At 39.8% G+C, this 27,388-nt stretch overlaps 2 protein-coding genes across 11 annotated transcripts in view; one reads left to right on the forward strand and one right to left on the reverse strand.

Annotated features, from left to right (window-relative positions):
* Positions 1-943: 943 nt before the first annotated feature.
* pign (phosphatidylinositol glycan anchor biosynthesis, class N) lies at positions 944-16,631 on the reverse strand. Of its 2 annotated transcripts, none has more exons than XM_039789809.1 (29): positions 16,279-16,631; positions 15,526-15,777; positions 14,795-14,916; positions 14,476-14,574; positions 14,152-14,258; positions 13,659-13,783; positions 13,408-13,538; positions 13,162-13,281; positions 12,936-12,976; positions 12,737-12,796; positions 10,383-10,475; positions 9,984-10,039; positions 9,555-9,633; positions 9,029-9,211; positions 8,771-8,910; positions 8,170-8,269; positions 7,941-8,033; positions 7,380-7,471; positions 6,787-6,892; positions 6,587-6,695; positions 5,467-5,569; positions 5,282-5,384; positions 4,705-4,791; positions 4,389-4,444; positions 3,533-3,608; positions 3,292-3,365; positions 2,443-2,485; positions 2,263-2,294; positions 944-2,090 (listed from the first exon to the last, which is right to left on the reverse strand). In XM_039789809.1, the coding sequence occupies exons 2-29, from the start codon at positions 15,750-15,752 to the stop codon at positions 1,967-1,969; spliced, it is 2,781 nt and encodes a 926-aa protein (XP_039645743.1). In that variant the 5' UTR covers positions 15,753-15,777; positions 16,279-16,631; the 3' UTR covers positions 944-1,966. The 2 variants fall into 2 exon arrangements, with proteins under 2 accessions (XP_039645743.1, XP_039645742.1); XM_039789808.1 differs by having other exon boundaries at positions 2,263-2,315.
* Positions 16,632-16,799: 168 nt separating this feature from the next.
* relch (RAB11 binding and LisH domain, coiled-coil and HEAT repeat containing) overlaps positions 16,800-27,388 on the forward strand; it is a 38,617-nt gene continuing 28,028 nt past the window's right edge. For 6 of the 9 annotated variants that reach the window (XR_005637958.1, XM_039789800.1, XM_039789801.1 and 3 more), the window contains exons 1-6: positions 16,800-17,360; positions 23,557-23,646; positions 26,310-26,381; positions 26,528-26,583; positions 26,743-26,856; positions 27,176-27,370. Coding sequence is in view for 8 of the 9 variants with exons in the window: in XM_039789800.1 (XP_039645734.1) it covers positions 16,910-17,360; positions 23,557-23,646; positions 26,310-26,381; positions 26,528-26,583; positions 26,743-26,856; positions 27,176-27,370 (978 nt within the window). In the remaining variant the exon portion in view is untranslated. The remainder of the gene's footprint in view (positions 17,361-23,556; positions 23,647-26,309; positions 26,382-26,527; positions 26,584-26,742; positions 26,857-27,175; positions 27,371-27,388) is intronic. The other 3 variants (XM_039789805.1, XM_039789807.1, XM_039789803.1) reach the window with 2 other exon arrangements.

Consider the following 27,388-nt stretch of genomic DNA (forward strand, 5'->3'; position numbering starts at 1 on the left):
TTAACTTTTACATCTATGCCATGATATTACAAGAAGTCTAAACAGCTGTAGTTTAGGCAGATGCATATCTTATCTACATTTAAAACATTACATCCTCTCAGCGTCTGCCATCCAAGAAAGAAAAGCGATGCAAAGTTGATAGATGCAGTTGCGCTGCCAATGCCTAAGCTTCTTCTGCATTTTAGTTTGAAATCCAAACAAGAAGTTCATTTAACTATTTTATAACTCTTGTTAAGTGTTTTTTAGATATCAACAGTGGTGGAAGAAGTATTCAGATCCTTTACTTAAGTAAAAGTACTAATACCACACTGTAAAAAATACTCTACAAGTAAAAGTCCTGCATTACACATTTTACTTAAGTGAAAGTATCAATATAATTTACAAGTTTCCAAACAAATCTCTGTATATCTAAAACAAGAATCAATAATCTGCAGAAGTCGTGTTTGTCATGAGCTACTAGACACATCTTATAGTTCAGATACCTATTAAATCTTACTTAAATACTGTTCTTAAAATATTGCATCAAGATAAGTCATACTTATACTGTACATAAAACAAGACAGCCAACAGTCCATGCTGTACATTACACTATGGACTAAAAGTATTGGCCAATTTAAAAGAGAAGTGAGAGAGGATGTGGTTATGCTAGGTGTGAGGTTGACAAATGTGTTTATGTCCCATGAACATGTACTGCAACTCCACTTTGGAGGCCTTTGAGATCGCAATGAAGCTTAAATGTACGGACATGTTATTTATTTAACGTATTCAAACGCCTGACTGCATTTCCTGACACACGGAAGTAGAGGAAAACCCCTTGTAATCACACTGACCACAAAGCAAGATCAGACAATTTTCTTAAGGTAGCAGTAATTAGGGAATGCAGCAAATATTAGCATTACCAATAGTAATGATCTGTTGGGAAAATAATGTCACATATCAGAGCAACCTTTTTCATTTTTTATTAAAACATAACCATTTTTGCAGCAACATTCTTATTTACAGACATTTCCGAGTTTTCAAATGCAACCACACAAAGTGTTGGCCACCGTGTGCTCATGCCCTACTGGAGGCTAAAGGAGTGCACCTGGAATGCAGGTCACTTTTACTTTCCCATAATTTCTAAGCCCAGCCCATGGCTACAGTTACCTTGATGTACAAACAGAGCACAACAACTGCACTGGTCCCTAGTTCAATTCTGTTAATGGTTGCAGTAAGTACAACACACAGGTCCCTTTATGGACATTCCTGTTTCCATTAACCCCCATAGTTTTATTGGTACAAACATAGTAACAATACGTTTAAAAAACTAACTTTTCCTTCTGAACAACGATCTGTTTTAGGCAGCTTCACTGGATATAGTCAAAGTTATAGTCAAAGTAGTTATCAATTTACCTTTTTTTGGTGGCTCATAAATCAGCCCTGATTAATGTACAAACAATTATGTTGGAACAGCAACTGATTGTACAAAAGAATACAGTGCAAAAAGTACAGTGCAAAAATCTTCAGCCACTCAGGAAAATGTCCTATTAAAAGCATCTATCTAAGAAATAAGTGTTTATTCTATATTAACACAAGAAAGGCAATGACTGTTAAAAATAACTCTGTATTTTCTACTGAGAATATGAACCTGAAGTCATTTTCTATGCTTCTAAGTAATTTATTTTTTCTATGTACTACATTTCTTAAGCAGTTCTGAGAGGATGAGTTAAAGCATCTGACTAATAAGGACAAATAAGAGGGGATTTCCAAAACAATTTAACCAAGTGGCCTGAGACTTTTGCACAGCACTGTACAGTATATTGAGTCCTAAAACAATATCCCATGTCATATGTAAACAAACCCTGGCTTAATAAGGTGAATGTCATATGAAAATTATCTAAAAAAAAAAAGAAAAGTCAAATAAATACTAAACATTTGGTTAAACTAGTATGTGTGCATGCACATGCACACCAAAGCACATGTGTATTTAGGGGAAGTGCATCTTGGATCTCCTCCACAGAATGAGTCTTTGTGAGGTGAGAATGTGTGTGACCACACTGAGCAACATCAGGAATATGGTCATTGACATCACTATCACATAATGACTAATGCTGAAAGAGACAGAGAAATAAGTTTAGCGTGTGTATGTAAGTGTACGGATCACAGATAAAAAATAAGAGGCTGGAAGAAGGCACAAGGAAGGAGGAGGGACAGTGTGTGTATACCAGTCAAGTTATTAATTAGTAATTCATTAAGACTTATTATATTTACAAGTTAACTTACCTTGTGCCAATGTCCAACCAGCTGCCGTAGTCCTGCACCAGGAAGAAAAAGTGCTGAGGAGAGGAGTAGTTGTAAATTGATTGTGTGGGGTTCACATGTATTATACTTAACAGGAAAATAACATCACAGTGCATCTTTAACCCAACATTCAACCCTTTCCAACCTTTCACATAGCCTTACCAGAGCCATCAAGTCGGAGATGACCAGGACAATGAGGAACAAACTGGAAAAGAGGAAAAAGAAACAAAAGCACAGAGGTAGGAAAGTGTTTCAAGCAAGATCTTCCATATTAAAACATACACAGAAACACATACTTCATGTACAGCATGGAAAGTAAATTGACAACCTCCTCACATATACAACATAATACAAACTAGGATTACCGCCTTGTGGTTGTACAGTATGTCTCCACCAGTCAAGTTGCAGTTTACATCAATGTCTGTCCAGACTCATAAATGTATTGATAAGGTATTCATTGTATTTTTTGGCCAAACATGGATGCTTTATCAGTATCCGACCAAATGTCTCCCCTTCAGTTTTCTGAGTTATGGCATTTTATAATGGCCAGAATTTTTTTTTGGCAGAACACTATGATGTCACAGTGAAGTTGACCCTTTGCCTTTTGGGTATAATATGTCATCACTTCAAAATCTAGTTCATCCTTGAGTCCAAGAGGGGGTTTGTGCCAAATTGAAGAAATTCCCTTTAGGGGGTCGTGGAGGCATTAAAAGAAAGACACATACTATTTAGTAATTTGATTTGACTCATGGTTTAAGATCTAGGTCTGACACAAATTCAGTCTAAAAAGCAAATGGCTATATCAAATTTAAAACTGCGTATGAGTGTGACAAGACGAAGTGCATCCTTCTGTTGGAAAGTGTTTGAGAGGCAATCGTAGATCCAACACCAAGAGCAAACTTCACATGTACATCAGTCCCACAACAACCGGACAATAATGGTTTGTGACTCAACGGATCCTAAAGCAGAAGAGTTGAGTATCTTATTTTGAAGGCTGCAGCAAGGACTTACCTTCTTGATGAGAGCTGTGTTGCAACTTGGATGGTCTCAAATGTACACATCACTATTATGAATGGAATGATAACCTGGAAGAAAGGACGAGACATTTAAGATTTAAGGAAGTAGTCCAGAAAAAATACAACAAATTGAGAATGAGGTTAACACATATTTAATCAGAATTTGCAAGACTACTTCCCTTTCTTGCGAACTTATTTCTTGTGCTGAAAGAAAGTGGTCTTAAAAAAAATGCTACCTTCCACATCATCAGCCCTCCCATGATGAAGGGGTTGAAGACAGTGAGGAAACAATAAACAGATGCTGGGTCAAAACTAGACAAAAAGAAGAAAGAAGCAGAGGAAGTGACTACATAAACCATTAGTAGATAACTATTTATTGTCATCATAATTTATACGTGCGGTGGGCTAATTCTACTTTTATGGTGTTATTGGGTCTGTAAAGTTACTGCAAAAAACATGTATCAATCTCTCTTTCTCTTGCTCGCTCGCTGAGTGGGAACCTAGATTGGTTGTACTATGCAGGTGGTACTATGAAATAGATTTCTGCTGGCGCCCGTGCACAGTTCCATTATGTTATGCAATGGGCATTTTTAGTTAACTGAGAAGGTAAAACGTTTTGTTTATGCTGAATTTTGTATTGTGCACTAAGCGCTTCATTCTGCACGGCTTTCTCACTCTCTATTAAGCCTGCTTGTACATAGGAGGCAAACTTTTCCTACGTAGGAGATAAACCTAGGTTTTGGCCATCATTGACTGCAAAAAAATATTCTTTAACCTATCCTCTCATGGCTTCGGTATGTGGTGCAATGTAAGCAGCCTCACATAAAGTACAAAGGCATACACTAGAGACTTACTGATTTAAACAATACACATAATGACAAAATTTGTCTACTGTTATTTCACAGACTTATTTCCTTCCAGTATTTAAAAAAAAAACCCACTTCCTGCCATTTACCACACACACACACACACACACACACACACACACACACACACACACACACACACACACACACACACACACACACACACACACACACACACACACACACACACACACACACACACACACACACACACACACCTACCTACCTGTTGATGGAAGCTATGTTCCCTGTGCCGAAGAAAGCTGTTATTATAAAAAATACCTGTAGAAAATGCATAGTCAAGGAACGATCTGAAGCAATGTTAAACTAATTAGTTCATTATTTTTAATTATACACCACAAACATTTATTTTATCTTCTAACTTTTTTTAAATGATAATCTAATTGGATGCAGTTTGGCCTGAACACCTGCAGACTCCATTAAGCCAGAAGCATTACTTCCAAATACACTGGTGGGTGTTATGTGTTTTTTTTGGTGTGCTTCAGCTAATGTCACTGTTGCAAATACCCTAACATGGATACGAAAAAATAAGATCTTCTGATGTCATCCAACTTCAGTTGTCGGATCTTGGTGATGTCGATGTTTGCAGAGAAATCAATAGTGGAGAGCTGAAAGAAAACACACACACAAAAGCATGCTTATACACATGCGCATACACCCAATAAAACATTCACTGACACACCCAAACACGATGATAACAATCAGTCAGTACTTCTGAACAACATGTTGAGCTTTATGTAAAAAGATCACAGTATGTTACCATGAGTAGAGATTTCCTGGTTTGTTTGATTAAGAAAAGGTCATTAAAGGCGTGAATAGTAGATAAATGTTAACACCAGAACACGTCAGCCCAGATAAGTAGAGGCTCCAGAATTTATATATATATATATATATATATATATATATATATATATATATATATATATATATATATATATATATATATAAATAAAACATCTATACATAGATGAACATACTGTATGAAAGCACAATAAATAGTCACACACTTGTCTGACTATTGAAATTTGCCAATCATTTTGTCATGTAGTTTATGCTGATCTAAATCTAAATTTAAAAACATGCATGTCATGCTTTTACCTCTTGTCTGCTAGAGACACCCTGAGCGAGCATAGCTTCCTGTTCAATGTTGATCCACACAAACATCAACCAAGATAACACAGGGGGGAATAATGCCTCTGACCTGGGTGGGAAAAAACACCCATTAGATATTTGATCATTTTGTAACTTTGCTGTGATGCTGTGTGTAATATTTCTTGACTTACCCAGTGCTGAGCAGTAGATAAGTGGCCGTGAGAGAGAGGAATATGCTGAGGAGTCGGTGGAAAAGACGTGTAGAGCTCAAGAGTGGAACCAGCATAGAACATGCTGAGAGAAGACAAGAGACAGGTGAGGTGTGCTGAGCTTAGAGGGAGACATTTTAACCGTAACTTTTTTATTTTTAAAAAGTAAGGTATAATATGCAATGCTTTCCTCAAAAACAATGTATAGACTAATACAAAAGTAATTCCTCTCAATCATCACTAGAAGTGTGGTGTCTATATCTGCAGTGTGCTCTGCCTGGATTCTCTCTTTGTTATTTATTTTGCTATGTGAGGGATGTTTCTGGGAGTGGTAAGAGCCTTTGGGCCCTACGTGTGTGTGTGTGTGTGTCTGTGGTGGGGGGGGCAATTGATATATTGGCATATGTGGCATAGCTCTCTGTTGTTAGCGCCATCCAGCAGAGAGCTGCGTGCAGAAAACAAACGCAACTTGGTAGTTCAAAGTTAGCACTAGCAAGTTAACTAGCCGTTAAGAAATGTATTGTATAGCCTGTTTTTGTTTTATCATATATTTAATAATATATTTAATAATATATTTAATTTATCATATCATTAATATTTTTTTTATGTTTTAATAATATTGTGTTTAACTGATAGTATTAAATCCGTCAAAATTCTTGTTGTCGGTTAAAGGGTTACTCACTAACTCAGTCAGGATGAAGCTCTGCATTCACAATGGGGCACCTTCCCGCATAGGTGTGGTTGTGTTTATTTGTGCCTTAGAACATAATGGCTGCAAAATAATATGGGAAGAAGCTTCTATTCCTCTGATTACTGCTTTGTACGGCCCTCCTTCTCTTCATTCACTCTCTAGCTCACTCGACCACTGCTGTGCCAACTGAGGGGCCAACTTTGGATGGTGTGTTCCATACTCACTACATATTCTACCTTTTAAAGAGATGGGATATAGCCAGGACTCAAATAATTGTATCTAAATCTTAAATATCTATCTATAATATTTTTTTACATAAATATTATTATAATCTCCCTAGAAGGAAATTCTAAAGTGTTGAACATGGACAGGTCACAAGTATCTTGTGCTCAATCCCACCCACCTACCTACCTAATGTGGTCCAGCTGATGATCTGATTAAGAAGGGGCAGGCCCTGTTTCTGCTGCAGGCTGGAGTGTGTGAGAGATGGCATGTATGCACACACTGCCACATGGAGCATCTGCAGAGTTTGACAGGTAAGCATTTATTTTTTTTAGAAAATGAAATGAGACAAACAAAAGAACGGACAACATGACCTGTACTGTAGTTACCTGGGTGACAAACTGCAGTCTGTCACTGAGGTGCAGAGGCGTTCTCTGTCCTGATGACCAGAGGTAACAGGCTGAAGTGAAGAGAGTGAGTAGACCTGCACAGGTACTGAGCAAACAAACATCATATGTCACCTCAGTATTACAGACATGTACTGCTGTTAATTAGCAGTTTATCTGATTGAGATTCTCTGTCTCTGACTCCTCCATATTACATATCATATTCAGTTTGCTTGCTATTGAAAGTCCTGCTTAGCTTGTGAAAGTAGTTGTTTGCCTTCTATGGCTCTGGATGAAGCTTTGTCATTTACCTCATTTTGATATACATATATTGATATCGAAAAAAAATATATATATTTGTATTAACATCTTAATATTAATTTCCAACCACATCATTTTTTGAATGATTTCTAGCTAACTAATTTCACCACCCAGTGGTGATGTTTAAGATTTCTTAAGTATAGAGATAAAAAAATAATATAATAGTAAATACTTCCTTGTAACTGGCCGATCTTAATCTGGCTTTTGAGTTCAGCAACGACAAGACACTGTGGTAAACTTTCTGATAAATGTAAGCAAATAGAGGAAGCACTCACACCAGATGTATGTTAGGCTCTCTGCCCACAACAGGCATGAGGGGGAAAGCTGCCAGACACAGACACCCCAGACACCAGCTCAATGAACGGAACTACACAGGGACAGAGACAAGGAATTCATATAGTTAGATACTGTATGTGATGTCATACTGTAATTTAAAGCTATAGTGTGTACTTTCTGGCGCCCCCATGAGGAATTCTACGTAATGACAACACACTTGTGGGTGCGTCCACATGATACAAGCCTCCTTATTTACTTATCAAAATATTTAAAAACAAATATCAATTTATCTGTTGGTTGAGGTTATGACACATTCAAAAAAAACACTGATTGTCCATTTGGTAACTAAATATATTCCATCAGTCAAGACTTTTGTGAGCAGGAAATTCCGCTACAGTGTGGACAGCTTTATTTGTAGGAAACTGTACCTTGGATTCCCAAACTTCGTGACACATCACTTTCCATAACCTTTTAGTGTGGGAATATTCAAATATATGTATATTTATTTTTCCTGTGTACAGTACTGTGACTGCTGGAGCGGTGGTCTGTGACGTAGTTACCTTGGCCTTGCCAAAAAGTCCAGACAGGAAGGGCCAGAGAGAGAGGACAGCCAGGCCCACAGTCAGCATGGTGCGATGGAAGAAACTCACCACCTGGGGGTAGCACAGGTAAACAGAATGAGCCCTATATAATTTGTAATATATGTGGAGGTCAACTAAAGTCTATATTAGTGCACTGAAGCAGAAATATGCCTCTAACTGTAGATTAGAAGACATTAAAGACTCCTACCAGTAGTTCAATCCCAAATGCCACCAGCACAAAATAGCCAAAACATTTCCACAGTGGCAGAGAGGGAGCTGAGCGAACCAAATCTGTTAGAGTTCCGGACCTAAAATGGATCATTAATGAGATTATATTTCCTGTGGTGAAAGGGAGAAAAGAAATAAAACGGCCAAGGCCATCCCTTCATACATTTACAGAGGAGAAACATGAATGGATCCAACACCACTTCAAAGGATCTAATCAACACCTCAATGCAGACATCCATGAACAAGCATGTGTGAGGTGAATTACATCCAATGAAAAACTGCTATATTCATTGATTGTTGAGATCTCCCTTGATGTGTTTTGATATTTGCTGACATCCTGTGTGTGTGTGTGTGTGTGTGTGTGTGTGTGTGTGTGTGTGTGTGTGTGTGTGTGTGTGTGTGTGTGTGTGTGTGTGTGTGTGTGTGTGTGTGTGTGTGTGTGTGTGTGTGTGTGGCGTTTGCTCCACCACTCTCTGAGAACAGCATGCAGGCACTATACTTGTTTGATTAGACTGTGATGTATGTGTGCACGTTTCATGTTTTTAATCTATTTTACATTCTCTTTAATGTGTGTTACTCACTCTTTAAGGACAGAGTACCACACAGGGACAGGCAGCAGGCAGTAAATATAGTAAGTAATGGGGCTCCTTTGGATAAGCAAGAACACAGTGATCACCACTGTCACACATATACACACCCTGGCCAGGGTGTGGCTGGGAATCTGCACACATACACAGGAGAAACACCAAAAAATATAATTCAACAGGACATTGTTAATAAACTTGTCTTGGTGGAAGTATTATTTAGAGGCAAAGAAAGAAGGATTATAGTGACCTAACCTGTTTGAGGAGACTGGGGTGTCTGTTGAGGCCGGCATGAGTCTTCAGTATGACTAGGACAACATATGAGGTCCAGCCTACAAATCCCAGCACCACACTGCAGCCTAGGAAGAACCTGTCATAGGTGTGGTAGTAGACCAGGCCCTCCAGGGCATTGGATATCAGAGATCGGCACAGAGAGATCTGACAATAGACAGACGAGGGGGAATGAAAGGGAGTGCTTTAGCAAAAGCAAATATGTTATTGAGAAAGAGGAAAGAAGATTAATCAGCAAGGAATTATAAATTAACAAAATAAAGTAAAAGGACAAGGCATACATAGGTTTATTGATATAGACAACATTTACCAGTAGGTTAGGCGGTTCCCTTGGCATCAGGCATAATAGTGACTAACTTTATACAGTAGTATAGAGTATCATACAACAACATTGGTCACTACAACATGTTCCAACACCAGCTTAATGTATTTAAGTGCTTTAATCCACTTGTACAACTGTGATGCATTCTATCCTTTTCCAAATACTCACAGCATCTTCATACTTCTCCAGCTGAATCAGTATTCTGGCCTTGTGGATGAATTCTGCTTGTTTTGACTCAGTCAGTAGTCTGGGAAAACAATGAGACAAAGCAATAAAGACAGAGTGTGTGACATTGCATTTAAATGTGGGCTGAAATCTATTACCAAATAAGCGTGCTTCATTTGGCTTTATACTTACACACAACAACAATAATCAACAACACATTGGCCTGCTTATTTTTTTTGTTGCATAGGAGCAATGGAGTATTTCAGCATTTGCCACTTAATACTTTTACTGAAAAATATCGTCAAGCTTTGCACACTGCACTCAGGATCCCTTGGTAAAAATGCATATTTTTATAGACTGAGCAAATAAAAACTAATAGTAATTCACAAATTTACAGTTATTACAAGTTATTAACTCACTAATTGTACTTACTGGTAAGGGGTGAAGAAAAAAGACAAGGTTGTCTCCTTTTTCTGGGCCATTTTCATCTATAAAAACACATATAACTCAGTCACCATAGATTTATATAACTGAATTACTATATTACAAGACATGTGCAGCAAAAGACTTACTACAACTTAGACCTTAAAAATGATGCAGTGTTAAAAGCTGTCATTGTGAAGTCATTGTTATAAATCAAATGAATAGTTTGGAGATATCTAGTAATACCAACATATTAGTACAATTTCAACTGATAATATCGTTACAATTGTATTACTATTAATACCTACATATTTATTGAAGTTGAACAATGAAGTGACAAGTGGCCTTTGTGACATACTTATGGTCAGTGTGTCAGTAATACCGTAGCAGAGCTGAATGCTTTCATACCTTGTACTGCTCTAGTACTTGAATAGCATTGGTGTACATGCTCTCTGCCTTAAACTGGTCACTGGTGTTAAGATAGAGAAGAGGTAACACACCCTGAAAGAGACACAAATACACATAAAAGGTAAAGATGAAGATGTTTGGATGCATAGTTTCTATTAAAGGGGAACAAGGCAGTTTTTTTTTAGCTTAATTTACTTTAACTGAACAGCTGCAGAGTCATTGGAATGGTTATATGACTTTTTTTGAATGGTTGAATGGTGGTCGTCTCGCTCCCAAGGGGGTAAGCGAGCGTCTGGAATGCGTAGCTCCTATGGCGCCATTTTGATGCTAATAAGTGATCACCCGCCGTTAGCATCCCACTGACTGCCATTCATTTTGACGTCACTTTGACAGCCAATAACTTTACATCTGAAGCGTTTAAAGACTCTATTTGTCCATTGTTCATTTCTAAAGAAACACAGCAATGTATAAAGGGCTCCATTACCTTGTACCTCACGTTATGGCTCCGTAGCAGACGTTTTTATAAAAATAGGCTAACGATTGTGTCATAACCACGCGACTTACTGTCACATAGTAGAGGAATTACCGTATAGTACAGGAGAAGCTCGCTGGCAGATTGGACTTACGTTAGTTGTTTAGGTTTAATTACTGATGTTAACTAGCATTTTAGTTAGCAATAATTAGCCTGTGCCTATGTTATCTCCTTACATATATACCCACGCTCTCCGTCTCTGCAAGATTGGGAATGATTGAGATTTCTCTTGGCACAGCTACGAGAAGACTTACAACTTTCAGACAGGTTGCTCACGTCACATTTACGTTGTCTCTGTCAGTTGGAGGCTGCGCAGTAAAGCAAGTGATCACCGGAAAAGTGCTTCTAATATCCTTCACTGGTCTCCGTCCAGAGTAACAGGCTCTTTTGGTCCATTATATATATGTCAATGCTCGCTCCCCCCAAAGCCGGTCTATGGAAATCCGTTCCACTCCCTATTCAGCCCCATTGTACCGAATTTGGTTGCAGTTCCACCAGAGTTCCACTGGGGGTCCAGTGCAAAATGAATGGGACTCTATGGAGCTAGACGGCTAAATTTGTCTCTTTCGCCCGATTGTCGTTGAGAAACCTCAGATTTGATTGTAGTTTTTGCAAGTTCAACATGGCTTATAGGTCAAAAGTTGAATGAACGAGTACTTATGTCCTTTTGATTTCTTACAGGGTGAGTCGTTGTTGCCCATAACACGCTAGCATTCTGCTAATGAATGCTGATTGGTCAGTGAAGGTCTGATTACGATCGGAGATCCAGCTTGACGGCCTCCGAAGCAGAGCTTGAATGTCAGAGTGAATATTTCGGCGTGGTCTTTAAAACATCAGCAAACCTCTTTCTAGCATGTGTAATGACAGGGAGAGCCTAACCTGTTAGCTGTGTTGTCGATGCCTCGAGAGAACAAAGGAAGTGACTCAGAGCTTGCCGTAAAGCAGTATCTCCGGCCGTATATGTGTATGACTTCATTGACATTTTAAAAGGCTTTTTAGAATGAAAAAGCGACTTTAAAAAAATCTGACACCGAGCACTGTGTATTTTCTTAGCCTCCCTTTTCGAATGCAACATTCACATTACTAGACAAAAAATTATATCCTGAGAAAAGCGGATTTTGAGGGGTATAGCTCCATAGAGTCCCATTCATTCTGCACTGGCCTGTGAGCGCCCACTATATGGAACTCTGGTGGAACTGCAACCAGTTCAGAAGCCGGAAGTAACGAGGGAGTGGAACTTCTTCCTATATTAGAAATTCTTTGCTCCCCCCTAGCGCCTGTGAGTGGAAAAACCACCCTTCCAACTTTTGGCCGGCGAGTATCGTGTGATATCAGGTCTCGCGATGTAAGAAATTGCTTCACGGCACTGCATGCACTGGACACATACATGCCCCCATTCAGGAACTGGCTAGCACAAGAACAAGGTAGCGATGGAGTTTTTCACTCTATCGTCATGGCTGGGCCGGCAAAAAAGAAGCAGAAAGCTAGGAAAGCTTTGTCGGAGGAACAGAGAAAGAGCAAACGGCAGACTGACCGAGTGAGGAGTCAGACACGAGTAAACATCGGAGCCGCCAAATATCTATTCCGAAACTGTAGAGGGGGAGCTCTATAGAGAAACCTGTGAGCAAAAAGCGAAGAAATTGCCAAAACTGCATAGCGCCCCTTTAAACAGTATAACTGATTGATTGTCACATACATTGGAGTGTTCTTTCGAAATCCATTTTGGACAATTTTAATAATGCTGTGAACACTTACAGACAACCTTCTAAGATAAAAAATGACTAGAATATTTCCTCTGTTCTTAATTTATCTCTGGACTTACAACAGAGTTAACAGGAAAGGGCACACCAATGAGAGAAGCCATGAGGGGAGCGATGTCTGCCTGCAGGAAACAATAACAAATAGTTCAATTTACTACCTGTTGTTCTGTGAGATCACTGCTTTCATATATCTTTTTATATATAGTGGTAATAATTGATGACATTGACATCATTAAACAGTGAGGTGGTCCGGGTCCTTACCTGATTGACGTCAACTCTACGAAGGTGCTCCAGTTTCCAATCTGAGAGAAGCAGTAGGGATACAAATCAATAATGTCAATAAAAAAATATAGTGTAAAATTCAAAAAAGAGAACATTCTTTTTTTATCTTTAATGGGTATGGAAAAGCTAAACTGAACTGAAGTAAAAATCTAGCTTGAGAGACATTGAAGCAAGCAGCTGTGAGCACAGTACATGTGTTTAGCACCTTGGAGGTAGCCATCGTTGAATGGCTGGGGTTCACTGACTTTGTGGGCATTATGAACTCCGGCTCCCCAAACCACTAAAGGGGTGAGGGTCTCAGAGGGATGGCCTGCACCGTGTGAACCTGGAGAAACAACAGATGATATAAAAGCCTCCAGTGAATTTATATGCTGAAGAACAGAATTATTCTTTTTTTTTCATTCCAGACAGTGAAAAAGCAGTGGCACACAAACGCAAACAAGAGCCTTACCCCAGTTTGTCATGCCATGATCAGAGGTAAACACATAGGCTGTTCTGCCATCATGACCAAAGAAGTCTTCTACCATAGACACCAGTTCAGCTACACCACTGTCTACTAGACCAATATTGTCTAGGTACTCCCTTGACAAAAGACAAAAATGAAGATTATTGACAATAATCAAGATAATGACATCACTATTTATTTTATGTTATGTATAGTGCAATCAAAACAACAGGAACTCCTAATAACATGTCTCTTACCGTGACATTGGTCTGTGAGCATGTCCGTTTGTGTCGATGCCCAGCAGATGTAGAAAAAAGATATTCCCACGCTCGAGCAGACTGGCCCTCAGACTGGAGTTAGACTTTGCTGACTGAAAGAACGACTAGTGCAGAAAGAAAAACATAGTTGGATTTATTTAAGATGCCATATGCAAATCCTTACTGATTGTTCCAAGGGAGTCTGGCACTAACAGTAACAACACGTTTCCAATAAAGCTTGTTGCAGCAGTACTATACTGTATAATCATTAGTAATGACTTCACGTGGCATCACATTTTAGGACATGAAAATGCATTATTTGACCACAAATGACATAAACATGACATCGTAAATAAAACAATGAATATGAAAGTGGAAAATATGAGCTTTATACAAAAAATAATCTATGTAAAATGATTTGACTTAATCAGTAGTTACTATCAACAGATTCATCACAACATGCATCATTATCATTAAAAAGTAAAATCCATACTTTGACTTGAGTGAACACCCAGGTGTCCAGCCTGGAGGCGTCTGTGGAGGCAAAGTCCTCCTCCTTTGCTGGGTATGTGTGAGTATACACATGGTCTCCACTAGCACCTGGAAGAACCACAGCACAAAATTAGCTTTGTTACAAGGAGTTTTAAAAGTTTTGTTCTAAAGTAGTCAAAAAATGTAAGCAATGAGGAGTAATATAAATGAATTACTGAGCTTAAATGTATAATCTTTATCTGTGACCTTCTGCTTTTATATTGATTAGGTTGGTGGTTCTGATTGTGTCATTTGTGTGAGTGTGTGAATGTGTGTGCCTGTGTACCTTTAGCAAACATCGGCAGAATATCAGGGCTGCCCCAGCACCAGGTGTGTTTGGTCTCATTAAACACCGAGTCAAACTCTACAGGATTCTCCTTCCACCCTGAACACACACACACACACACACACACACACACACACACACACACACACACACACACACACACACACACACACACACACACACACACACACACACACACACACACACACACACACACACACACACACACGGAAAAGGTGAGTGCACAAACAGACACAAACAGTAGTCACCCATATGGACACATACACATAGTCTTTTCTCTATTAACATGCACACCTACCTTTAGCAACAGCACTCACATCCTCATAAAAGCCAGCGATTAGAGCAACATGACCGGGACGAGACTCAGTTGGCACGTGTGTGTGTGACACACCCCAGGTACCCCTCTCCTCCATCACACTCCTGATATTGGGAAACACACACAGGTGGCACACACAAACACCACTTACTCAGGAGTTATGAACAAAGCATGAGAATAAATACGACACACATTCTCACACAAACACACACACACACCTCATTGCAGATATATACACACTGCTTCCGGTAATAATTCACACTAAGGCTGCACAATATATCTTTTTTTTTTTAATCATCATTGCGATATCAACTGTCGCAATATATACATCGCGAAAGGCTGCGACATATCGCAATAGACACTCAGAGGTTTTTTTGTGTTAGTTGAAAGAACATTTTAGTAGAAAACTACACTTTAAAATGTAACTGTTATTCTTTTTTTAGTGCTTCCTTTTATATTCAATTCAATGTTTAATTTGTTAAATAAAAGAATGTTGAAAATTATTTTCTTCTACAAGCAATGTGTTGTATTTTAGCAGAATACTGAAAGCAGCAGAAATGCAGAACTGAGTACACTTAAAATATTAGTTTATTTATCGCAAGTAATATCGTTATCGCGATATTAAACAACATTACTGCATATCGCATATTTTCCATATATCGTGCAGCCCTTAAAATACACCATATCGAAGCTCAACTCTATATTTTGCCAACCTCAAGTATGGGGCCCTGGATGAGCCGTTGGGGAGGAGTGTGAAGAGACTGTCTGCTCGGAGACCATCGGCCACCGATAACACCAATCTGGAGGCGGGGGGTGCCAGCGGTGTAGCCTGGGGTGTCATGCCATGGACCAGGGGAGAGGTGAAGTAGATGTCAAAGATAGAAAGGAAGAAAACCACATGGACTATCAGTCCAACTAGGAGGAAGGTGATCATCCTCATTTTGAGTGTCAACACCGAGCTGGGTCTGCAGAGCAACCAGGGAGGATGGAGAAGGAGGAAGGAAGATTTAATGTATTTGCAGGTGAAAGAAGGGGACAGAAATAAAGACAGAATAAAAATGACTATGGACAAACAAAGTTATACAGTTCAGGATTAAGATGTTACTTCAAATAAAGAAGGTATTCGAAGGGTTCAGTATTATATAGACTGGTTAAGCCATAGTGTGTGTGCCATGTGAAGTCTACTTAAGGGAGGGGTAATCCTTATGTCACCATATGCCAATAGCCAATTTGTAGAAATAATGAGTTTATAGTTAGTTCGATGCATTTCAATAGTAAGTTACCTATTGGGTCAGCAGTCAAGCTTGTTTAACAAGGGAGTGGAAAAAGCAGTAACATCTTTAGGCCACGCAAAAAGCATTACTTAGCATTACTACTATGTAACGCCAGTGGAATCCCCCAATAAAAACGGGGGACGCTGTCTCGTTGATGAATGAATGGGAGAACAGAAACATCAACTATTTCACCTGATTTAGATTCCACTGTATCTTCGTAGATGGCCAGTTAAATATCCAGAAAACCCGACCGAGGCTTTGTTGTACAAAACAAGATCAACGTAATCTTTAAGTGCGTCCTTTTACTGTCCCTTATTCTCCAGTAAGAAGATTAGTACAAGAAATTCAGACACCATGAGTATCCACTTCCTTGTTGTGATCTACGTTGACGTGCGTACTTTGCAGCTGAATTGTGGGTACTGTAGTTAACATTTATTTCCCAGCGAGTTTCCTTGTATATTTTTTTAAAACGACTTTTAATAAAAAAAATTGTAATTACTTTTAGTATCTAACTGTATGTGTTACAGTGTAGTTTCACCGGAAATTGTTATTTTCACAGCTTGTGGCATAGACTATCAGCTGTCAAATGTGCCCTGCCCAGTCTTCCTTTCTGTTTCGCCGTTATCCAACCATTTTGTATTATCCCATGGTAATAGGCGGGCTTTGGGAGAACATTTCTCAAATTTGACCAATTACAGCTTCGCATTTTTTCCCCTTGTCAAAGCCGCCTACCAAACCATAGCTAGCTTGATATCCATTCAGGAAGAAGTGGGTCTGATTAGCTTTGCTAGCTTAGATTGCTAAACATCTTTATAGTGCAAAAATGGCGTCGGTCAACCCGTTTAATCTCAGTGATTCTGAGGAAGAGGCTGAACGGCGCCCCAATGAAACAATTCACACAGAGAGAAACCCGAGTGAAGGGGCGCCAGGGCCGCCACCAGGTAATCCTTTCTCTCCGCCTGCGGACGCCGAGCCACCGACGCTTCTGCTGTCTAGCAACCGGACGAGCCCCAGCGGTGAGGGCTCGGTCTCGGTCGCGGCCACCTCCGCTATGGCAGGCACCGCCGAGACACGGATATCAGTGGATGGTATCGCTGCTCAGCTATTACGGGACCAATACATTCTCACGGCCCTGGAGTTTCACACAGAACTGTTAGAAGCAGGCAGAGAGCTCCCGAGGCTGAGGGATTATTTCTCTAACCCTGGGAACTTCGAGCGACAGAGCGGCACTCCGCCTGCCAGGGACCAGGTACTCGGACCTGGAGGACCACTGCGTAAGTAATGTTAGCTGCTCCCAGTGCTAGTCACGTAACTGTCAGCTAGCTCCGTCTTTAATGCTGCATTATACAACGTTAGCCCAATGGCTAGCTAACGTTATCTTAAAACACTGGATTTGGATTTAGCCAATCGATCATGAGATAACGTTATCCTCTTGCTGCACCTGCCCTCCCGGTCTAGGGCCCGCAGCCAACAAGCGGGTTTCGTGGGTCAGCTGTGTTTGCTCGGCTGACATACAGACTGCATTATCTAAGACAGACTATAAGAAGTGTTCTAATGTAATTGAGCCCTATAAGGCAGAGGGAGGTCAGAGGTCAGGATCAGCTACAGAAAGAAAAATGAGAAACAAGAGAAGGCTTGTACAAATTGCTTTTGCAATACTGCATTGAACTGCATTGCTAATGAATCAAGTTTGAAGTGAAGGCTGCAGTTTGTAGGAATTGTGTCTCCACATCTTGCTTAAGAGGACAGTGTATTATATTAATTGTTTTGTTGCTTTGTACCAGTTGGTTCTAGGCCAGGGAGATAAATATTACTTTGATTTATTGGTCAAGGATGTATATCTGTAGCACCGTCCTCCACTTAAGTGACTCCTGTATGGGAATAACCTGCAGCATTTAAAGGGGACTTAAAAAACTGGACCCATAAACACACATACCATGATAATTGTAACCATGGTGACAGCCCAAGTCACAAATAAATAAAGCCTGCTATAGAGCAGCAGGAGTAGTATTACCATAAACTTTAAGTCAACTGTGGGAGCAGGGGAGCTTGACATTGAAGGGAATGTGAGTGACAAAAGCTTTTCTTCTGGCCCCTTTTGACTGAAAATATGTATTAATTTAATGATTAAATAAGGTAATGTCTCCAAACTTACCTCAATTATAACTTGTCTCCTGCTAGTTATATTAAAGCACTTACTTTAAAACAAAAAAATTAAATTATTAAATATTTTTGCTGTATCTCTTTTCGGTGTTGTAATTTGTAGACGGCCCTAAGCACTTGTCTTACAGCAGCAACAACAACAGTAGAGAGCAGAAGCCAGCAAGCAAGTGTTATTTACATAAACTTCTGGTGTACTTACAAACTTTCCAATCGTTCATCATTTTATGAATGCATAACCTATTTGTACTAGTGTAGAAGTTTGGTATCATTTCAGGCATTATTAGTGAGGTCATTTACGAGATACAAACCTGGGTCCATTAGCCCCTGCGCTAAGCTATTCAGCTGATAACGCTACTCTAGCTAACTCTCCCAATGTTCGACCCAGGTGAAAAAAGCTTCTGGGGGGGTTTTTGGCCCGAGGTCATGGTACAAAGGACCCTAGGGTGAAATTACTCCGAACCATCACTTTAACCTGCCACTGGAAAAAAAAAGGTATTTGGTATTCATTTCTGTTAATCAGTCCCCATGAAAGCAGATGCTCTTTACATCTTGTCGATAATCTAAGTACAATAAAACCAGTGGATGTGGTCATTCATTTGAGGATAGTCTCCTTATCAATTCCAGGATTTAAATCCGTGTTTAAGTTTCTGATGGGATCAGAGTATGACAGCGGCACTGCATTTGTACAAGGCGAGATGATGAATGTTTTCAGCAATTTTCCTGCTGAGAACAACAGCATATCAGTGCTGAAGAAAGAGAGGATCTGGTTTTTATAATCAGAAGATTTATTTCCCCTTATTTAGATGCTGTAGCAATTGACAACAACCTGATGTCTTGGGAGACTGTTGTATAGTGTTGAGTGTGGGTCTAGGCAACTAATATATTCCGTATATAACCCCACCAGGTCGAATTAAATACTTGTGTAGACTGACTTTCTATATACATTTTCGAGACCACAGAAGCAAACAAAAATGTGTGTGTGTTGCAAAGGTCTGGTGGTTGCATTAACAAAATCCCAAAAGGTTTGGAGCACGGTCACAGAATAACTGTTTTATGATGATGTCTTCGAAAAGCATGACAGCACCCCTGTTGTGAAACTGGGAGGAAAGTCATGGAGAAACAGTGATCTCAGTTAGCTATTGATGAGAGTAACGGTTCATAAGAATATGAAATGCCACATTCCTGATAAATATAATCTACCATATGTAGACAGGAAAAGGAAAAAAAAATCAGCTGATGGAAGTTGTTGAGGGAGAAGGCGATGGACTTGAGGCAATGTCACTTTTTTTCCAGCATAATCTCATAGCCAAGAACTCATGTGATCACTGGAATGATCGTTTTCCGCATGTTTGGAGGGTAGAAGATAGAGTTAAGTATTTGTTGAGGAAGGCAAGGGGATACTGATCGAATGTCTTCTGTTGTCAACTGTTCTGTTGTTGTAAAGCAGCCAATTTGCAATATGATTTTTCAAACGATAGCAAAACATTCAATACCTTGCTTTTGTCTGCGTGATTCTTAAGGACCGTACACTATTATTGCCCTACAAAAGAAACAACCTATATCAGTCCTTTTAATGTCTTATTGTGTTGGAATAATTTTGGTCTGCAGAATGTTATGCTTTCAGAAGGTTTTGGAAGGATGCGTGGGGTTTCATATGATTGCATGGACTGTGTAACTCATTGTGACATGGCACGCCATGATAATAACCACACATTTAGGGTTCCAGATAGTTATCCTTTATAGATAGATAGTGTGATGCTAGTTTACTTGGCTGGTCTTTCTATGCTCAGCCTTTAGTTCTATAAACAGTGCCTTAATAGCACTGTTCATGTATTTGGTAAGGGTTCTGATTCCACAAACTCCACACGACCAGAGACTGTTAGCAGCCGTAAGCAGTTGATTGCAGTCATTGTGTGTATGGATAATGGCTGTGTCACAAGCAGCATCATATCTGCAGCTGTTGCTCTGAACCACATGACACAGTAGGGCATCTCTCACCACCTTGCTAATTTGCAGCATGGAGGCATGAATGGTTCTCTCTCCGGCCTAGTCAGGTACATATCTCCTCATATGATGCAAGGAGCCTTTGAGGTAGCATGCAAGGTTGACGGTAAGATGCCACATTTAAGAAGTTGGTGTGGTTTGCCACACATGACATAATATGGGATACCAAAAAGTGGCAGTATAATCTCAGGAAATGAATTGGAAAGCTAATTTGTGCTCGCTTGTTACATATCTGTAAAGTTGGCACAATGGCAATCCAGGCCAAACACACACCACTGTCAGCCTGGTCTTCCTACTATGTATGTACCTCTCCCTTAGTAGCACTGCCTATTAGTTGGCCCAACCTGACATGCACTTTTTCTTTTTTCATGTCTTCTCTCTTTGTAATGTCAAAACAGGGAGTTGTTATTGTGCGAGAAAGCTCTTAATGATATTGTTGAAGTGTGTGTGTTTTGTGTCTGTAAAATTAGAACCATGTTGGTGACAATCATGCCCAGTTTACAGTATACACAGGCATATTGATTGTTACATTCCATTGAATAGGCTATATTTTCATAATGTTGATATTTTCAGACAAACACAGGTTTGTGTGCCTGCATGTGCATCCTTTTATAATTTGTTTCCCATTGTTTCATCCCATTTATAATTTTTGAAATAGCTGACAGTCTTGGCAAGACATCCTTCCCAATAAAAGAGCTTGTTGGCTACCTCCTCCTGACATCCATCTTTTTTTTTTCTCCTTGTCTTGTATTTGTATCAGCTTTTTTTAAATGTATCTCTTTGTTCTCTGACTAAAGTCTTGCTTCTCTCCCTGTCTCCAATTTATCTCCTTTGTTTTTATATTTGCCAAAGCAGAAAAATATATCTTTCTTTATGTTTGTCTTTCCACTTTCTTTTCTCTAAAAAGCTTTTGTTGGTCTCCCAGTTGTTTTTGTAAGATTAGTATTTTCAATACAAACCACCAGCGACAAAGAGGCATCCTTCATTCAGTGTACAAATAAACTCTCATTTGCTGTGTGTGTGTGTGTGTGTGTGTGTGTGTGTGTGTGTGTGTGTGTGTGTGTGTGTGTGTGTGTGTGTGTGTGTGTGTGTGTGTGTGTGTGTGTGTGTGTGTGTGTGTGTGTGTGTGTGTGTGTGTGTGTGTGTGTGTGTGTGTGTGTGTGCGTGCGCGTCGCGCGTCGTGTGGGGCAAAGCGCTGCCCAGCAGCAGTGCAATGACGAGGCGACAGTCTGAAGTGTCAGTTCCATCACAGGCCAGACAATATGCACCACAGGCACAGAACTGAAAGGTCAGCCAGGAAGAAATACTAACTTGTTTATTTGCAAATAAGGGCATACGCACACAAGCCACCTGTGCATGCTCCCGCACCTTGTGGAATTACAGGTTTTTCTTTCCCCTCACGCACGCACCCAAACACATACAAACCCTCTGGTAACCACTGGTTCACCAAATAGAATTCAACCAAAAACCCCAAAACTCCTCACATTATCAGGAAGTAAGGACAGTTGGAATCCTTCTCCACAGGAAATGGGGTTAACGTGATGTCAGCATGACCGAACAATGACACACACTGTCATACTCGCAGCCAATTCAGAAACACTCTCACTGTACCGTCACAAGACTGAGAGTGTGTGTGCTTTGTGAAGCTGCATGGTCATACATTTGAACATGTGACGCACACACACAACCACACTAACCATATGCATTTACTTTATATGCTTTTCTCCCCAAATGTAAGGTTGTTACCATCCAGTATTTAGTTAAAGAAATGATTCTTGTTGAGCATTACACACACAGGCACGCACACTGATTTTCCTTTAACTTTTTTCCTTGCTCTAACTACCAAAGCAACATGCTTTTTTTTTTTTTTTTTTCTCTAGTTCCTTTCGAACATCAATTGATATTAATCATCATACTCCGACAAAACACAGTACTCTTCAGTCAGAGAAATCAAGGTCACTAATTGGTGTGAGCTAATTGAGAAAGACCCAATGGTTTGCTTTTAAACTTTTCTTTAATGCGACCTAAAAGCCAAAGGTCTCAACCTGTAAGTGTTTTTACAGTTGTTTTTTTCAAAATATCAATCAATGATTTTATTCTCAGCTTCATTACTTACACAGTTACTGAGTCACTGCCCCTTAGCTTTGTTAAGTAAAGCAAGCCATGGTTTCAAAGCTAGTCTACATGCTACATTTGGCTTGACCTTCCACTGTATCTTGATATCAGAGAACAAATAGTCCAATATTGCACTTGTATTGAAGTGGAGGAAAACTAACACCGGTGGCTGAGCTACCAGGCCAGCCTACCTCGGTGAAATAGGAGCACAAGGATGCTTCTGTATCCGCTTCATGTGCTCTTGGAGTAAACAATACTTTTAGCAGGTTGTTGGTTGGAGGTGTTAGTTTGGAAATGGCCGTTTTCCATTAAGTAAAGGTCTCAGCGAAGTTAGCCTATATCTATATAATTTCGCCGGATGCACCTCTTTTCGGAACGGATGTCCATTACCTTCCGCTTTCTTTGTAAACGGCATTTTAAACTCTGGTCGATTTATGAGGACTAATGTTAACTGCTCCTCAAAACTCTGCAGGGTAAATCCAGACAGCTAGCTAGACTATCTGTCCAATCTGAGTTTTCTGTTGCACGACTAAAACAACTTTTGAACATACACGTTCCACCAAACAAGTTTCTTCCTGAGGCTATTTTGCAGCGGCAATGTGGCTCTGTCCAGCACCTAGCGCCACCCATGGCGATTGTCATTTGTTTAAAAAAATGCCAATAAACCAGAGCATGTTTTTCTCCCATCCCGGAATGCTGTGTGGACTAGCCAGACCCTCCTTCGCAGCACTGTGGAGGAAGGTCTGGCAATGCGAGACTAAGTTAAAATGTTTTGATTGATTTGTTTTCCCACATGTGCAGTGTGACTCATATGTTTCTTGGCTAAAGTATAACCTTCCACATTGTTTTTAAAGGTCTCTGCTTTTAGCTGAATTTAATAAAGTTTCCATCTGTTTTGCAGAAGAGTGGCCGAGTGGTTAGTCACACCATCCTTTAACTCCAGCCCAATGTCAGCATGCTTCCATCTTGGTTAAGAGTCCTTAAGCAGAATACTGAATCCCTACCGCAGTGGGGCTTCTGTTATGTAGCTGACCCTGTCCCTTCAGAGAAGAGAAAGTATAAAGCAACATTTCTCCAGCATCAGTGCATTGTCACATTTTTAAGCTCTGTGAGCTGCCAGTGGACTCCTCTAACTGTGCAGATTTTACAGTATACTTGTGTCATTATTGTCTCTGTGTCTCTGTACAGATCGAGCAGGCAGCATCAGCACCTTGGACTCTCTGGACTTTGCCCGTTACTCAGATGACGGCAACCGAGAGTCGGACGAGCGGGTGGCAGGTAAGATGAACCGTACTGCCAGGGCTCAAAGCAAGAGACCTGGCTTACCATGGGACAGAATTGGAGGGTGGCATAGAAACAAAGAAGATGACAGCTGCATCAAACACAGTTTAATCCAAGCCACCACAAAAGTGAAATAAGTATTAAGTCTGATGTTGTCACATTGGCAAAATAATAATGAGCATATTTTTTACACATTTGATGTCAGTATCCACACTAAACAGTGGGGTTGTTGTGTTTTAACACTACCATACTGTTTTGTATGTAGTTTTCAAATTGGCCGTAGAAATAGAGTTAATTAGCAGAACGTGTATTTCAAAAGGCTTGGCTCTTTGTCAACATGTTCCACTTACCACATACTGTATCTTTCTTTCTTTAACTTGGTAGAGGTGTTCTTGCCTCTTCCCATCAACTCTCACACTGCTGAGTCAGGCTGTGGGATTTTTCGCTACCTGTCTCAGCATTGTTTGATGGCGATGGCGCCTCATCACAGAGCGCTGGTCTGAAGAGCAGCTGCTCGGTTACGAGCAGCTTGTTGGTTTTCAGATACTGTGATGAGCATTTTTATGCTGTTGACTAAAGTAAAACAACAGATGAATAAGCCTTTTACTTTTACAATGATTGCAGATGGAACAGTGCTGTCATGCAGGGACAAATCATATTATGTAAACCTAATCTGCCTCCTGTTTTCATCTTTCTACTTTATAATCGCCAACATTACTTTTTAGCCCTGCACACTATGCCATAGTACAGTGGTTAACATTATCCATTACCAGCTTTCTGTAGTCATCCACTCATTTGATCGGTAAGTGTTGGTCAATAAGTCCTGAAAAGCCCCAATCCATAACTGCAGTATGGAATTGTGCACACACTGGCACATTTAATGCTTTATGTGTTTTCTTTCTTTGACATTAGATTGTCCCCCCCCCCCTCCCTGTGTACTGTACATGACTGCTAAACATGATAAGTAGTGTCTTCCTGTTTGGTAAAAGGATTGTCTACATGTCTATTAATTGTAAATGTGAGTAAATGTGTTTATTGCATTATGAGAGTTGAAAAATGATGACTATTTTAAAAAGGTTGAAGTCTTAAGTGAAGTAGGTGGTTACACCTAAAATGTAAACATGAAACTAGCTTGCTTATGGTTTGGGGCTTTTATCAGTTTATGAAAACATGCATAGTAAGGGCACAGTTAAAACCATGCAGCAGAGATGTTGGTTTCATGCTCCCAACTACAAATTATATCTTTTTAAAATGACTATTATTACCATATTGGCACCGTCCCCCTCCTTTTCCCCCTCTTCACCCACCCCCACTCTCATCCCCACAACCTGTTCTTCTTGCCAAGACGCCTGCCCCCAGCTGTCTGACTCTGGGTTTTCTGGCTTTCTCCTGACGTTGATCAAACCCCAGTTAACAATACTGGACAAGTCACTCCATCCTAGACTAGCTTTTTGCTTTTTTTTTTTTAAACCTTCTCCCCGTTATTCAGTTCTTGGTTTTCCATTTTGTTGCGCTTGCATCCTGTGCACTCTCGTCTGCTGGACAGGTTAGGCATGATGGAGTCGGTGAAATAGGTCAGAAAAGTCCAACAAATGTGTTAATGGAATTTCTTTTTGCAGTTTCTAGTATTCTTAAATTTGTAGAAACTGAAAATTGACTATGACCTCACCTCACAGAAAATTACTCATTTTATTTTGAAAGATTGATGACATTTTTTTAACTGCCTTTTGCACTTCATACTGGTATTTTAAGTATGGAATCTTCTACAATACCTGTTGAACCACAGACATTAAATGACAGATTTGGGAACATCAATAGACATCAGATGGCAGATTTTCAGTGCACAGCTATGCAACATAGTTTTCCTGCTCCATCGCTTCTTACGTTTTGCGTGTGTTTTTTATCTAAACGTGTCTAAGGATCTTGTGTGTTTTTCTTTATTCAGTGTTAGTTTAGAATTTCAAATTTCAATGTACAAATCAACAATTTTATTCAAATGTCTGCTGCTTCTGATTGTAAAGGACGTCCGAAACAGCTTGCTTGTGTTATTATGATTTTCTTTTTACGGAAAACAAGTCTAAAACAGTACCCTACCAAGTTCTAAATGACATTTTGAAACCTGAGTTTTATAGCTTAGATTGTGTTCACACTATGATGGCCTATACGAAGAAGTAAAAACCTAAGCAGTGGCTGTCCTTTGAGTGGCTTGAAACCAAATTATATAATTACTTATTAGTAAGGCATTTTCCTGGGAAAAAATCCTTTGTCAGACAGCTCCTAGATTATCAAGCCTACATTTCAGTAGCTTGAATAGATTTGTTCACCTCGGCTTGAAGTAACTTTGGTCCAAAGTTTAATTTTTCAAGTCAGTCACATCAGTGCTATAAATGGGAGGAAAACAAGGGCAGGAAATCCTACCATTGAGATGCATCTCAATGCATTACATCATCCAGCCGGCTTTACCATGATCCTCTGCTGCATGCGTTTCTTAGACCCATGATTTGCATGTATCCTTTTTTATTTTTTTTATTTTGTTTATGACTCTTACAATCTTTTGTGTGGTTGTTTTGTTTTTCATGCCCATCTTTGTTTTGTTTGTTCCCTGTCTTTGGTTGGATGCATTTCCTGTGTGTGTGTGTGTGTTGTCACTTCCTGTCCAGTGCTGGAGTTTGAGCTACGGAAAGCAAAGGAGACCATTCAGGCTCTGCGCGCCAACTTGACTCAGGCAGCAGGTGTGGCGTACTTTTAACTTCTTCTCCACCTGAACCCCCTTTTGTTACAGCTTTCTCTCTTTTTTTTTTTTTCCTAAGAGAATTCCTCTAGATGAATAACACTCAGCATCCTTTCAAACTCATCTTTAATCTTCTCAATTTCTCAGAGAGCGAAGTGACCTCTCAGGAGAGAAAAAACTTCAAGTCAAGTCCTGAAATTCAGGTGGGAAAACAAGTGTTGAGAATGAACAGATTTATGAACTCCTTTAATTTGTTCAAGTAAATAAAGACATTAGAGTAAATGTGTTCCTTTTAAACCCCTGTGATGATATCACTCCTAAGTCTTGAGTGAATCATTTCACAGCTTCTTTTTCCTCTCTAGGAGCCTATACGCCCACTGGAGAAAAGAGCCTTGAACTTCCTTGTGAATGAATATTTATTAAAACATGACCACAAACTCTCATCCATCACCTTCTCTGATGAAAACGATGATCAGGTAAAGATGTTTCTGGATGTATCTTTTTAAGACAAAATGACAATTCTGAAGGAAATTCACCTTTTTTATAATTTATTTCTGCCTGCTACTTCATAGAACATCTTTTAATTCCTAAGGCAAAATAGGTATCGGACATGTACGCATGAGGTCACTGGTCTAAGAACTGTGATAGGGTCTTGTAAATAAATCAATTCAACAACTCGGATCGGCAGTCCTGTGAGCCTGCACGGTGTCCTGCTTCATCTATGCAGAGGACACGCCCACTGCCACCACAAATGAGTTTTGTTTAATTATTTGCTTTAAAAAAAATTATTTCCAGGACTTTGAGTTGTGGGATGATGTCGGCCTCAACATCCCAAAACCCCCCGACCTGTTACATCTCTACAGGAACTGTGGTGTCTCCGTCCCTTCTCCTCGGGACACGGTTGATGTGTCAGTAGGGGTGGACTTTGGCGATCTTCCAGGAAATTGCATCGCCCAAGATCCCCCAAAGAAGCCTGACCTCTTACATCAGGTTTGTGTGTCGCTGTGT

This window comes from Perca fluviatilis, chromosome 22, assembly GCF_010015445.1.
Source record: "Perca fluviatilis chromosome 22, GENO_Pfluv_1.0, whole genome shotgun sequence".
Lineage (NCBI taxonomy): Eukaryota > Metazoa > Chordata > Actinopteri > Perciformes > Percidae > Perca > Perca fluviatilis.